The sequence below is a fragment of the Papilio polytes genome, unplaced genomic scaffold (genome assembly GCF_000836215.1).
Source record: "Papilio polytes unplaced genomic scaffold, Ppol_1.0 DF824158.1, whole genome shotgun sequence".
Classification (NCBI taxonomy): Eukaryota; Metazoa; Arthropoda; class Insecta; order Lepidoptera; family Papilionidae; genus Papilio; species Papilio polytes.
Window position 1 is genome coordinate 3,206,987 of NW_013525046.1, and position 14,929 is coordinate 3,221,915.

At 32.8% G+C, this 14,929-nt stretch overlaps 2 protein-coding genes across 2 annotated transcripts in view; both read left to right on the plus strand.

Annotated features, from left to right (window-relative positions):
• The window catches only part of LOC106111640 (acetylcholine receptor subunit alpha-like 2), a 13,486-nt gene extending 12,267 nt beyond the window's left edge, over window positions 1-1,219 (plus strand). Inside the window, exons 7-8 of the mRNA XM_013293776.1 lie at window positions 189-381; window positions 694-1,219. Coding sequence (XP_013149230.1) covers window positions 189-381; window positions 694-891 — 391 coding nt within the window. The 3' untranslated portion in view covers window positions 892-1,219. The remainder of the gene's footprint in view (window positions 1-188; window positions 382-693) is intronic.
• An 8,348-nt stretch (window positions 1,220-9,567) lies between these two features.
• Window positions 9,568-14,889, plus strand: LOC106111593 (serine protease snake-like). Its single transcript, XM_013293723.1, has 9 exons — window positions 9,568-9,698; window positions 9,982-10,061; window positions 10,599-10,740; window positions 11,707-11,769; window positions 11,998-12,074; window positions 12,249-12,428; window positions 12,714-12,930; window positions 13,342-13,505; window positions 13,834-14,889. The coding sequence occupies exons 1-9, from the start codon at window positions 9,647-9,649 to the stop codon at window positions 14,041-14,043; spliced, it is 1,185 nt and encodes a 394-aa protein (XP_013149177.1). The 5' UTR covers window positions 9,568-9,646; the 3' UTR covers window positions 14,044-14,889.
• Window positions 14,890-14,929: the final 40 nt, after the last annotated feature.

Below are 14,929 nucleotides of genomic sequence, written 5' to 3' on the forward strand. Positions count from 1 at the left end.
ATAAATTATGTTGAGATTTTCTGATACCCAAGTTAAAGGAAAGAAAGTGAACGGAGCCAATTTTAGCAAAAAAAGAATAGCAGTTTTGATAGAAGACATCCTAGATCATAAAACAATAAGATGCAAAACGTGATATAGTCAGTAATTAATTGTTATCCCTTATTAATCTATTTAAATGTTGTTAACAGATTCAGTGGACTGGTGGGAGCTCTTGGTAGTCTGGGCGCGGGTTACAACGGCCTGCCCTCGGTTATGTCCGGTCTCGATGATTCTTTGAGCGATGTCGCCCCTCGTAAGAAGTATCCCTTCGAACTGGAGAAAGCTATCCACAACGTTATGTTTATACAACACCACATGCAGCGACAGGATGAATTCAATGCGGTGAGTTAGAATGAAAAAAAGATAACATGTTCAAAAATTGTTTTCTCAAGTAATAATCTATCGCCATCTATACTAAAATCAATTGAGTATCTCTAATGAACGGTCGAAAGATGATATGAAAATGTAGACGACTTCCAGTTCTGTTCAAAGTCAGCGACATAGAAATTGACTTCAAAGTTTTTTTTCTTTAAGAACTTTTCGTCTTCCATCACTTTACTAGAACGTCGACCTATCTATTACTTACATGCTGTAAATCTAGAAAAATAATCGTGAGACTTCGTGTGTCTTCATTATTTTTTTTTTGTTATCTAGGAAGATCAAGATTGGGGCTTCGTCGCAATGGTACTGGACAGGCTGTTCCTCTGGATTTTCACCATCGCTTCGATTGTCGGCACTTTCGCAATCCTCTGCGAGGCTCCTTCTCTGTACGATGACACTAAGCCTATTGACATGGTTCTGTCATCTGTGGCGCAGCAGCAATTTCTCCCAGTAGACAGCGGGGATTCTTAAACAATGAATCAAGAATTTACGATTTCATATTCATTTGACGGAATCAAAAAATCTTGCAATCAACACCTTAATAACATTATCTTAAAAGATATTGAAACTTAATACTCCATATTCAGTTTTGTTAATGAGAGCATATTGTTAAGAATAAAATTGTAATTTGTCAAGCTTTGAAATTAATACTAATCTAGATAGTAATATTAAATTCCTTTTCGATATTTATTGATTTTAATAAACCATAGTAGTTGTTTTACTGGACAGATAATCTTGAGGACAAATGTTAGTTATGTTATAATGTCATAGTATTCCAACTTTTATAAAATTTGCTAGGAACTGCACTTTAAATTTCTTTACTAGAAATTTAAAAGCCAAAATGGGCTGTGAAAATACGCTGTTATTGTAATTAGGTAAGATTGTAGTATTATATTTAGATGGTCGATTTCTAGACCGGGCGCACACCTTTGACTAATAACGCTTTTTTGTTGTGCAACTAAACAGTTGAAATGGCTGCGGAACAATCGACAATCAAACAGTTCTTTAATTAAAGGTGTGCGTGTGCTCCCACTCTTAGTGTTCAGCCAAATGATACAATTTAGAAAATAATGTTGCAATTTTTTATCTTTACATGTTAGTTGACAATAGTTTCACAAGTGTAGCGTAATACAAGTCATTAAGATATAATATTATGAAAAATAAGAGTCAATTGGGAGTTAATAAAACGAGCAAAATTACGATAGAAAATCTGCAAATTCAATGCAACTTCTTACAACAAACATGTTTACAAAGTTCTAGGAATTTAGATGTAATTGCAGATATAACTCCTTATTGAGACGAATACACGAAGTATTTAGCTTTGTATTACATCAATGGAAACCCAGTATTATACGTATTACGAGACAGTTCTCTAGTCAAATGAAATGGCTGTGACAGAGACATTTAGCGTAAGAATTTGTCGTTATTCCTTATATTGTAATTGTTAAGCCGTAAATCCACTAAGCGATTAGTTTGTACTAGCTGGAAGCGATTGCTATTTTTACGCAAGTTGCGGCCAGTATGTTTTCGCATCTAGTCTTATTGGAAGCGGGGTTTAAATGTTTTCTGTATTAATTAGATTTAGAATAGAAGCCAAATTGTGAAATTATTAAGTCTGATATTTACCATGTTTTTTGCTCATTATAAATCATATGCACTGTTGATATTTATAGTCGAAACTAGTTTTTATGTAGAAGGTAATTTTGTGCATTATCTGCTGATAGAACGAGGGCCTGTTATCGACGAGTTTTAACCTCTTTGTCCCATACTATGTTAATTAGGTTCTCACCCGAGTAACGCAGACTTTATTATGTAGTTGCAATATTTTATTACTTGTGTTTTTTTTATTTATTTGTTTAAGATTATTTTATAATGTTTGTTAATGATTGCTTACACCGTCTTATCGTCATATCCAGAGTCGTTTACTGGTCGCTAATGTTTTTTAGTGAAGATTAAGGGCCTGTCCCACCAAATTGTAAATTGTCTGTTAACAATCGAACGTGTAAAATATGTCATGGAAATATCGGATTTTGTTTATCCGACAGAGACGTTATTTTTAAGCTATCTTTATCAGCCATTGGTGGGACAGGGCCTTAGCATTGTTAAGTGTTTAATATAACTCAATGTTTTAAAATTTGATGGTCTTAATAAAGATACAAAATAACAACTTGTTTCATTTATTACAATTTAGACAACACGTCGTAGCTAATTTGAAAGTAATTTAATAAACTAGTATCAGTGAAGTTTTCATTTGTAAGTACTAAAGTTTAAATTTGTCTTAGCACGAAATGTTTTGACAAATTTGACTGCAATGGAATTAAAAGCTGTCATTGCAGGCAAAACCTGGAATGTAACAGTCTGCGAACGATTTGGCTGCTAGCCAATCGCTTGTAACGTTACTGAGGCCGCAGTGTGTGCAAATCATGAATCTGTCTCCGAAGAATGACACTATAAAAAGTGGCGATAAAGTTATCAGTTGTGGACTGCACTATAGATTATCAACCATTTCTTGTCCATACAGTAGCATAATATGGAACATTCCGTCTATACCAGCTCCTATGTTTAAATTAATTTCCAGGATTGCACTATAGATAAGTGTCATAAAACAAATCCCAGAAAATAAACCGTTTTCAAGAAGAACTGTAATAAGTAAGTTAAATCATTAAACTGACACTTTCTATAAAAGATTTTTTTACACAAAGGGCTATAAAGTATTAAGATTGAATGTAGATGGCTAGAGGAAGACTGTAGAAAGTATGGATAGATTGTGTGAAAGAAGATACTCGTATGCTTAAGAAGGGAGTTGATTCAGATATGACACCTAAATATAGAAGAGCGGCATGTACTACGCCGATCTTCCATAGGGACAAGGGCAAGTTGATGATTGTAATAAATAAAAATCGTTATCAATAGGCAACTGGGATTCTAACATTGTAAGTACAATTACATCTTTTTCTCTCAGACAATCCTCAAACGTCCTCAAAAAAACTCTTCGACATACATTGAACAAATAAAAAATTATGTCTTTCAAATCCACAACTTTGAATTCTAGCCACGAACGTTTGAGATATTACAAATGGAGTCCTTAATCGTTGTTTGAACGAAGCGTCGTACAAATTGTAAAAAGAAAATTTGATCCACTTTTCCCTCTTGCGGATTTGAAAACTCAGATATTTTCAATGTTTAAATTGAATGAGGTTTTTTAAATTATCTATACTCTGGAAAGTTTCCGATTTTCTTATCAAGGAATTAGACATTTTATATAATATTAAATCTGTGTATTCAAGTTACGTGACATTTACAAAACGTAAAAAAATACTTCTAATTATTCAAGGGCTAGCTTATTTCGGCATTGTTGATCTATATTTATCTATTTACTAGCTAAACTACGATAAAATCATTGTAATATTTCACGTCACAAACCAGTTTTTGAATACCAAACATAGCGAGATGCTTTACGCAAACTATTTTAACATAATTCATTTGGTAGCGAGAGCGGAGCATAACGGCAACATCAAAGAAGATAGCTTGAATAGTTGTCGCTGTTTAAATATTCCTTGTTTACTGCGGACATTGTCTCAGACGTTCAGCTAAGAGCGCTCACACCTTTGATTATACTATCGCACAACTATTTAGTCGCGCTTTGATTCCTATGAGCTTATATGGAGGTGTGCACACTACCCGATTTTTGGTTGTGTAGAACAGTTGAATTGGCAGCGAAACAATGGACAATCACATAACAGCTATGCGATTGTTTAGTCAAAGATGTACGCCCGCTCTAAATTCGAGGGACGACTAGAATGTGTTATGCGTCTCGACTCCACTGTTGCCTGTAATTATATTAAAATAATGTTTCAATTTTGTAGAGTATTCTACGAGACTAGATAAAATAAATTAAAGTCTACAGATATTTTAAAGAAATACCTTTAACTACAAAGAGAATTTATAAGCCTTCTATTATAATTGAGTTAAAATAAAACGTTTGAACACTTACAAGTTGTGAGAAATTCTTGATCTATTACTATTTTCAGTTAAAGTACGACTCTTAGAAGAAAAACGTAGAATATATTGAGTAGTTTAACAGTAGTAGAGCCCGCTGCAGAGCCTGCTCGCCCTGTGGAATACCATGACCACACACACAGGCGTGAAGTAGGAGCAATTCCGCGTTTCGTCTGATGAGTGTGGTGCCGGATGCCTAGTTTTAGTCCCTTTGACTTTGCATCCTTTTCTTAAAAGGAAAGGATGCGAGAGCTAAATGGATTTGACGGTAAAGGATACGCATAGGAAGAGGAAAAATCCTGTTTATGTTCGTCTCCTATTCCGCGTAGGCAAGAGATCTGCAATTGCGAATGTCTATGGGCAGCATTGCTTCGCCATTTCAAGGGGTTTAGGTGGCCGGTTGTTCGTTTACAAAAAAAAAAAACAAACAACATTAGTAATATTGATTTGATCCAAACATTTTACATCAGTGATGTAGTTTTAACTAAGCTCAGGATCACATGTGCAATTAGACTGAGGATACTGATTGGTAGGCGATGTACAACGCATTTGCCTTGACGTGTTAGCTAGTTTCAATTACAGCACACGTTGACGTACTGGACCATTGATTGGCGTACACACGTGATTGTAACAGCTGACGTTACGTCTATATTATCTGTGGTCACATTGTTGTATAGGAAGGAAATAAACTGAATTGAATATAAGGATAAAATAATTTCCGATCCCTATTATCGATTACTTAACAAAATATATTTGTTCACATTTAATTCAATTATTGTCGTTAACTGATTTAGCTATCATTTTTAAGGGCTATCGGTGAATTGATTTTTGTACATCTGTACTAATATTATAAAGAGGAAAGATTGGTATTTTTGTATGTGAAATAACTAAAAAACTATTTGGCCGATTTCAAAAATTGTTTTCGCCATTTTAAAGCTACTTTATCAGTTATATCGGCTTAATTTTTTTTAATTTCACGTGGGCGAGATCGCTATCAATATTTAGTCAAAGATAAGTAGAGACATGGTATCCACTAATGAAAAAATATAAGTCTTTTCTGAATACAGCTGTAAAATTAATTTTATTTAGTAGTACAATTAGTTCGTCTGAAAGCTAATTGAATGCTAGACGTTTTGACGTTAACAGTTTCTCTGAGTGACCAGGATCTGGAAGACCCTGTTTAATTGTCACTTTATTTCTATCTTCGTATTTAATTCGTTGTCATGTCACGGGTCTAATTAAACTGGATGTTTAGCGCTGTCTCTTATTTACTGTCTTGAAAGTTTTATCAGTTTTGCAAGAACTCGGCATCGGAAAGTGACGTTAAGTCCGCTAATGTTTTAATTGGATGTAGGTTGGTATTTAAATTAGCGAAGATTACGATGATTTTTATGTTTTTACTAGCTTTCGACCGTGATTCTTTTCGGTAGGCCTTAAAAAAACACAAAAGTGAGTAGCTTATGTGTTCTTTCAGACTATCATTTACGTCTATGCCAAATTTCATTGAGATCTATTCAGCCGTTTAGGCTACAAACTGTAACAAATATCCATATAAACTTTTGCATTTATAATATTTGTAAGACTAGTAAGATTAGTAAGATTGTCAAATATTTTGTTATAAGGATTTGAAGTAATATATCCCAATTTTGAAACACATTTAATTTGTGTTGCCATTTTGAATTTTGGTGCCATATACTTACTTCTTTTCTATAATTTTTTCTTTTCCAAACAAAATCATACCAAAAAAACCTTGTTTTACTGATTATAACATTTTCACCATATTATTTTATTAAGACATAATCTATATATAAATAAAATTTCCCAAACATCTTGCATTTTTCTATACATTTTTAAACATTTTGACTGTGGGTCCGCAAATCCGCGTTCCGAGCAGTCAAACGGTTGGACTGTTCATGGCGCAGCGTTTACTGGATATCTGATAGTAAACGAAATCGCGAACATCAACTAGTTTTAAATAAATCATTTGATATATCTCACTCGCTTTAAGAACCTAAAGATATACTTTGAACAGCTGTATAACTAACAACGCTGTCCCGCTTACAAACAGACTAAATTGTGTTCTTTTTGCTTCAAGAAACAGACGAGTCGGAGTTTTTTTAAATCGTCCTCTTGTGAGAAATATAATTGTGTCGTATCGAATGGTAATGCACGACTCCCGGCGGGCAGATTCTAGCAGGCGAATTGGATGCTGAAATCATTGGATATTTATTAGTCTAGGGACTTGAGTGCTCCGTCCAATTGTTTGTTTTAACTAGTTTAACTTAGAGGCTTAATGAATTTAGTTTTTATGAATTAGTTATTTTATATAATATAAGATTTTTTAATTATTTTTTTTATATTTATTTATATTTTAGATGTCTACCTTACTTAGGGTAGGCTGCGAGACCCTCGGTGGGGACATATAGTGAGCTGGTGATGAAGTAATGATTATGAAATAATACTAAAGTTAGTTTTTTGTTAAATATATTTAGGAAGGAAGTTTAATTAGCAAACATTTGGTATCTAAAGCTAGAAATAATTCAATCTATACTAATATAAGAAGAATGAAGAGGAAAAGTTTGCATTTTTGTATTAATTGAAATAACTCAAAAACTACTGGGACGATTTTAAAAATTCTTTCATCTTTAGAAAGTTATCTGTGAGTAACATAGTCTATATGTTGTTTATTATTTTTTATTTTCACGCGGACGAAGTCGCGCGAAACCGCTAGTTATAAAAAAAATTACTTTAATTATAACATTACAATACCCAACATTAACTAGATTTTTTTATAAATCAAGTGTTTTCAATCGCTTACTACAGGTCAATGGCCGAGTACATTTAATTGGCGCAAAGCCAAACATTGGCGCGGTATCACAAGATAGCACAATGATGCAGAGCAGTAGACTGTGGTTTCAACCAACAGCATTACCGCACTGTCGTACTGCTTTGTCTCGTATTAAACTGGCATAACAGGAGAGGCTTTTTAACTGCAGTTGCTTAGCTGTATCTTATTTGAATTCTGACTGTTTGTAGTAATGAAACGACTAAAAAAATCTTATTTAATAAAACGTAAGCATACAAAAGTTTACATGTTAAAAACATAGCTCTTTCTCGTAATAAATTAAAAAAAAGAAAAGGTATAGCCTATTTTACTCACTGATAACGTAACTTTTTAATAGTGAAAGAATTTATTAAATCTGCCAATTCGTTTTTGAGTTCCAATACAAGCAAAAATGCAAACATACAAATCTATCCTCTTTATACTATTAGTATAGATAATCTACATTTATGTATTATTAGCTAACTTAACCTCACTTAATATAAAATCGTCAAGAAAACATATTAATTAATATTTCCTTATAAAGCTAAAACGAAAACAAGTCCCAGCGTTTAAGGAAGTGGTTACTTGAATCTTTAGTAAAAATAACAAAACTAGTTCAAGAACATATAACTAATAATATTGTGACGTCATAGTAATATATTACAATTCACATATATTACCAAATCTCAAATGTTATTGAGAAATTTTTATTACTAGCTTTCCCCCACAACTCCGTCCGCATGGAATAAAAAAAAAATAAAAGCAAGTAGCCTATGTGTTCTTGCAGACTATCCTATACGTCTATGCCAAATTTCATAGATATCCGTTTAGCCGATTAGGCTAAAAACGCCACCATACATCCATCCATCTAAACTTTCGCAATTATAACATTAGTAAGATAAACAAACGTAAGAACCAGTTTAAATATTGTACCATAAATAGAATCACAGGTATTCCAAAGACCGTAACATATAACATTAAAAAAATCCCACATTTAATTTATGTATGTTATTTACACTACACGAATATTTACTGACGACGGAAAATACGCACTGATTTAAATAAAGATTACGCGCCGGTTTGTCCTTCAAATACATAGATACATATATCAAAATACATATATCAAACTGTATCTATCTGCATGGAACTGGCACATAGTTTTATCCCTTTCTTTTTCTTTGAAGTGAACAGAGACAGCATGAGGCAAAACAAAGCTAGATGTCGGAAAGACAAGACTACACACCTTTAGATAAGCCTTACCAGCTTAACTGAACGTCGATCTACACGGTTAAATCTGACGTGTGTATGTATTTTAAACGTCAGTTGTAACTGTACAGTTCAACTGTTTGAAACACATAAGTAAAAATTTTGTTTTATAGTAGTATAATTGTATTAATGAAAAAAATGTACATTAAAAAACAAACTGTGCAAAAAAGAGTACGGACCAAGAGTCTGTAGAAGTTGAAAAAAAATACCAAATTCATATCAGAACTAACTAATCGCCTTTCATAACCGTAGGCTTCCACTGATAAAAAAGAACAATACATATTTATGTGTACTTTATTCTGTATTAAAGAAGCAGGTCTAATCATATTTAAATTAATTAAAACAATTATGTTTGTAAACGTTATTTTGCAAAAAAATCTAATATCCTATTTGCTATTGTCTACAGACTAAAAAAATAATAAACAAGTTTATGCTTTCTGTATTAAACTAAATGCTATCTACATTAAAAAAATAATCCAAGAAAAATTACAATTGAAACAACCTTCATATTCGGTTTAATTAAGACACAAAAAAATCTTACTCTACCTATCAAATTAATAACATTAAAACTGTTTCTAAACAAGTGACTGGCATTGGAACCTGAATTTGACGTTATATCTGCGACAATATAAGTAGTTACTAGCTGTTACGACTTGGTACGCGAGTAATTAAAAAATACAGCATATTCTACTCACAGATAAATTACCTTACTAACGGTGAAAGAATTTTTAAAATCGGCCGAGTAGTTTTTGAAATATTCTAGTACATATCAAAATATAAATCCTTCCTGTTTACAATATATTTTTTATATAATGTAAAGTGGCAAACAAGTAAGCGGCCACCTGAATCCACCGAAATGAACGCGGAATTGCTTCCACTTCACGCCTGTTTTCTGCGTGGTCGTGGTATTCCACCAGGCGAGCGGGCCCATTCGTGCGAAGATGTTTAATCGGGCTCTACCACTGTTAATATTAGTAACTATTATATTAGTATAGATAAAAAAAAGTTTAGCATGGCTTCCACTGCGTTACAAGACTTAAACCAGTCTAACTAGTGACATCGCATTCTTGGTCACATTTGCAATGGACATTTAACAAGACCCACACGTATTCATCTCGAATCAAAAACAATATTAAAATGTTAAAATCAAGAATAGAATATTTTTTGCAACAACTAGTAATTATTTATGGTACGTAACAATTACCATTACTAGCATTTTATTAATCAAATAATTAAAAAATATTTTTTTGTAAGATTTACGTCACTTATAATTTAGTAGACAACGTATTTTTCTTGTAATTTTTTCCTTATAATATTTGTGGTAATTTCTGTGTTTACTTTGTTCAAAGAAGATGTCCATGAAAAAAATTAATCCAATATTCTAAATAACATCATCATCTGATGATAATATGCCTATAACTTTTAGACATAGGCCTAAAAATGTATGACTAAATTTAATTACAATTTTTCAGTTACTGTGTACATTTTGAACTTAGTATCAGCGAAAAGAAACTTCAATCGGATTGAAAACTATGTCAATGCAAGTCAAACCGTAAGTATTGATGTTTAAAATATTTATTTGAATGCTAGATGTTTACTGGATTTGTTGAAAAGAGGTTGAAACAGTGTTTTTGTGTTATAATCTACTGGCTTTCGCCCGCAAGTCCGTTCGCGTGGAATTAAGGAAAACAAAAGCGAGTAGCCTATGTGTTCTTCCAGACTATCCTCTACATCTGTACGAAATATCATCGAGATCCGTTCAGCCGTTTGGGCTACAATCTCTAACAAACATCCATCTATACATTGGCATTTATAATATTAGTAAGATACCCTTACTTGATATTATAAAGAGGAAAGAATTAGATTTTTATATGTATTGAAATAACTCAGAAAGTAATGGGCCTATTTAAAAGACTGTATCGCCAATAAAAAGGTGTTATTACTGAATTACATTTTGAACTTTTTTTGTAATTCCACACGGTCTAAGTCGCGACCAGCAGCTCGTTCGAGATAATTTTTATCCAAATTAATTTTAATATGTTCTTATATAGTTTTAGAAAAGGTATTGACATTTTTTTATTATTTTCAGCTTAATTTGGTTCATCTAACATCAGAGAATTTATTCACTGAACTAGACCAGATCGATCCGGATTTCGATCCGGACTCGTGTGATCCGATCTCATCGACGATGCCAGACTTTTTTAAACCTGGCCGAAGAATAAGCGAGACAAGTAAGTATTTATTTTTTCTATCTTTCGACCGAGATTCTGTCCTCGTAGATTAAAAAATAAAACAAAAGTTAGTAGCCTATGTATTCTTCCAGAATGTCGTCTACATCTATGCCAAAGTTCATCGAGATCCGATTAGCAATTTAGGTTACAATTTCAAATAAACATATATTCATTCATCCAAAACTTTCACATTTATAATATTAGTGAGATAAAAAGTGTAATAATTAAGATTATCAAGAATATTTGGGTGATATTAATTTCATAGGCTTTTTAATGAGATAGTAAAAAGGCTTTTTGGGATCGTCTACATAACGCGAATCCGTATTTCTTTTAAATTTTATATGTCATAAAAATTTTAATCTAGTATAAAAGCGGTCGCACACCTTTGACTAAACCATTGCATAGTCGATCAAATCGATTGTAGATTGTTTCACAGCCAATTCAGCAATTTTGTTGCACAAGTAAAAATCGAGTAGTGTGAGCACCTCCATGTAAGCTCATAGGAATAAACAAGACAACAATTATACGATACTTTAGTCAAAGGTCCACTCTCTAAGCTGAAATGTGAAAATTGCCTATCTCTAGCTCTAATCTATGTTTAATCTGACATTTTTAGTTACAACTAGCTGTTCCCGTGCCGCTTCATCACCATGAATTTATGCAAATCTTACTTTATTGTTTACATTTGTCAAATTATCAATTGCAAATGTCAAAATGACTTACTTCCTTGATGTTGGCAGTTTGTAGCTTATGGTCCCTTTCCCACATGAGCATTTTTATCAAATTTATTTACCCTCTAAGTTTAACAGCGTGAAAATATATAGCCTAAAGCGTGGCGTAAGTATAGGGCTTTTTATTAAAGAAAGAATTATTCAAAAATATGCTGTGATTGCTGACATCTTACGCCACAAAATAGTGTGTGTTTACGCTTTATTTTACTAGTATAGATATATTTCAATGTTTCAGAATGCCTTGAATACTTGTGGCGGATGAGGTTTTACGATCATTCACTTGTGAGAGTTATTAAATGTAAGTTTTTATCACCAATATAATTCATTAAAATTATTATCAAGAGACTGTCTTTACTAGTATAAAATAAATGATGTACTCAGGGACAAAAAATAAATCGCAAAATTCAGTAACATATTCCATTAATCCAATTAAATGTATTTACATATATCTTGAGTAAAGTTTTTTTAGTTGTCCCCATTTAAAAAAAAATAGTAAAAAAATAATAACGTATTTCATCAACTCCAGGTGGCGCCACATTTGATCCCAGTTTGACCGTTATATTCGGAGGGCAAGATGCATCACCCGGACAATTTCCTCATATGGTAATTTTAATTTCTTACTAATTGATCCTTAGATTCTTTATTAATGGTCGGTTTCCAAGTTACGTTTAACTATTCTTGATAATATTCTTCCGTTGTTCTTCCAAAACTTTATTCAGTCCAATATACCAGATTACCTAGAGAGATTTATGTAAAGGAAAATAACATTGATTCAAGGGGGCGATAGGATGGAAATCAGAAAACGCCACTTGGGTCTTCAAATGTGGCGGTACACTGGTGACAGAAAAGTTCATGCTTTCTGCAGCACATTGTTCCCGAACGAAGAGAGGTGATTCCAAAATCATAGATCCAGTGCCTAAAATAGTACGAGTGGGTGAAATAAATATTGGGTTTAAAGTAAGTAATGTTATTGAATTTAAAACCATATTGTCTATAGACAAAGTAAATGCAGATTACTTCTTACTAGATGTTAAGAGACAGATATGAATCAGAGTTTACTTCGAAAGCCCAAAGCAAAAATTTCGACCAACAATATCAAAATAGACGATGCCAGATTCATCCATCGGATGTCATATCGACTTTTATATTATCATATTCAAAAGCCTATCAATAATTAAAGTAGATATACCTAAGTAAATCATACACATACAATTCTTCATAGTTGATTTTTAATTCCCACAGAGTCTAGATGAACAACCACCTCAAGATACAGCTATCAAGAGATTTATTGTGCATCCATATTATCGAGCTCCTAGAAAATACTATGATATTGCTGTAATAGAACTAGAGACACCCATAACGTTTACTTTGAAAAGCCATCCCGCGTGTATTTGGGCGAATCCTTATCAAGAAGTATTTGGAAAGGCAGCACTTACTGGATGGGGTATTACCGAAGCAGGTTTGTGTTTCATTTATAATTGGCTTACCTAAAGAACTATCATCGTCTGAGGTATAGCGTAATATGTGACGAAGAAACAATACTCAATTGAAACCAACAAAACTGCCTAAATTTTTCTCTTTACTTTTCTCATCACCACGTATACCTCCTCTATGACTAGTAGTCTTTTGAGTTCGTCTTCTAGGTTCCTGTTTTTACTAAAATGCATACATTAAGTGATTTGGCTCTTAATTGCTTAAAACCAAATGAAGTAATTATTTCTTTGATTGATAGTCATGTCATCACTGCCTTTCACGCAATCCATCTACCTCTTTCTAGATCTATCTGTACCGATGTACCTCCACACTCATAGCTAAGGTCCTTCTTGTTGCATGCTATTCATCCCATCTTATATTTTTGAAATGTTTGTAGGTAGCGAACAATCGCATCCCATTTTACAATTTGCGGAGGTGGACGTGGTACCGGTGCGGGAATGTGACAAACTGCTGCACTCCAGCCGCAATCGCAACTGGCGTGGTCTGGTCTATCACCAGATGTGCGCCGGACACTTAGCTGGTGGAATTGATTCCTGTCAGGTAAGCATCATGCAATATGAATATTTCAATGGAAACTATTAAATAATTTAAGGCTTTTAATGTCCGAATACCTGTTAAAATTTTCTATTCCCAACTGTTTTTTCAACGAAAATGAGGGGATGTGACAATAAGTGTTTGCACTGGATATTCTCAGATAGTTTTCAAGGTCATCATAATATATCTACAAAAAGCAATTTGTGTAAAAATCCTTATTATCATCAACGACAACTCATCTGCTCTCGGTTTTAGTTTTATTTTTAACTGTTGATCGTTTATTCTAATTGTTTTGCTCTTTTCTTTTTCTCAAAAAACTATACAATTGTTACAGGGTGATTCTGGAGGTCCCTTGCAAATGCAAATCAAAATGCCAGGTTTTACAGATTGGAACATGCATTATGTACTTGGAGTTACGTCTTTCGGTTATGGATGTGGACGTCCTAACACTCCGAGTGTCTACACCAGAGTTTCCAGTTTTCTGGATTGGATCGAAAGTATCGTATGGGAAGAGGATTATTTGAGAGTGAATAAAAAAAATTAATTTTACGAGTTTTTAGAAGACATCTTACTTCTGCCAGATACCAAAGAGTTGTATTCGCCATGAATTCTTGGGAGACAGAAGTTGACAAGAAGTAATTGCAATGTTCTTTCTCTATCGCTCAAGATAACGTATGTGTATGTTATTATCATTCGTATGATAAAAGTACAATATTACACTCAAGAGCATTAAATTCGGGTCACTTAAAAAACTTACTGGAATAAACAATGTTTAATAGACATATACCCCTTTAAATTAAAAAATAATAATTTTTATAAGCCAGTACAGTTTATTGATTTAAAATGACATAAAAAAACAACTCATCTTGCCTTAATACGAAAATCAAAAAATGCTATTTTTGTACAATAATGTAATTTTTTTGAAATTTAATATGTTTGTGTTGCCTTCTTGTACTTTCACAGTAATGAAGTACGTTGTAGCGTTTAACCAGTTTAGTATTCTGTACACCAAGTTTGTTATACGATTTTCATTTTTAATCTCCTATTCCTCTGAGAGTGTAGAAGTATTAGGATCTTAATTTAAGGAGTATTGAACTTCGTTTATTTCATTCTTAGTTTACCAGTTTTTTTTTTATTTAAGTGACCCGGATTCAATGCTCTTGAGTGTATTAGAGAAAATTTAGATACAAAAGATTATAAATATAGCTTTATAAAGATACTTCAAGTGTATTAGCCGTGTGTAGGAAGTCTGCGAAGTATCCGAAGTTAACGTGTGACGTCATGCGCCTATCGGCAAAGTTTCTATACATTAGTTAACATGATTTACAAGATAATAGTGTAACTTTGTAACAAAACATGATTTTGTAATAAATGTAATTACTAAAATATATTTCATCACCTTTCATTTATTACCTCACCTTCTTTGTTTA

Coding starts and splice junctions, on each gene's coding strand:
- LOC106111593 (XM_013293723.1), top strand. CDS start 9,647: ATGTTAAAATCAAGAATAGAATATTTTTTGCAACAACTAGTAATTATT. Junction 9,699..9,981: donor ACAACTAGTAATTATTTATG/GTACGTAACAAT, acceptor ACAATTTTTCAG/TTACTGTGTACATTTTGAAC. Junction 12,429..12,713: donor AAATAAATATTGGGTTTAAA/GTAAGTAATGTT, acceptor TAATTCCCACAG/AGTCTAGATGAACAACCACC.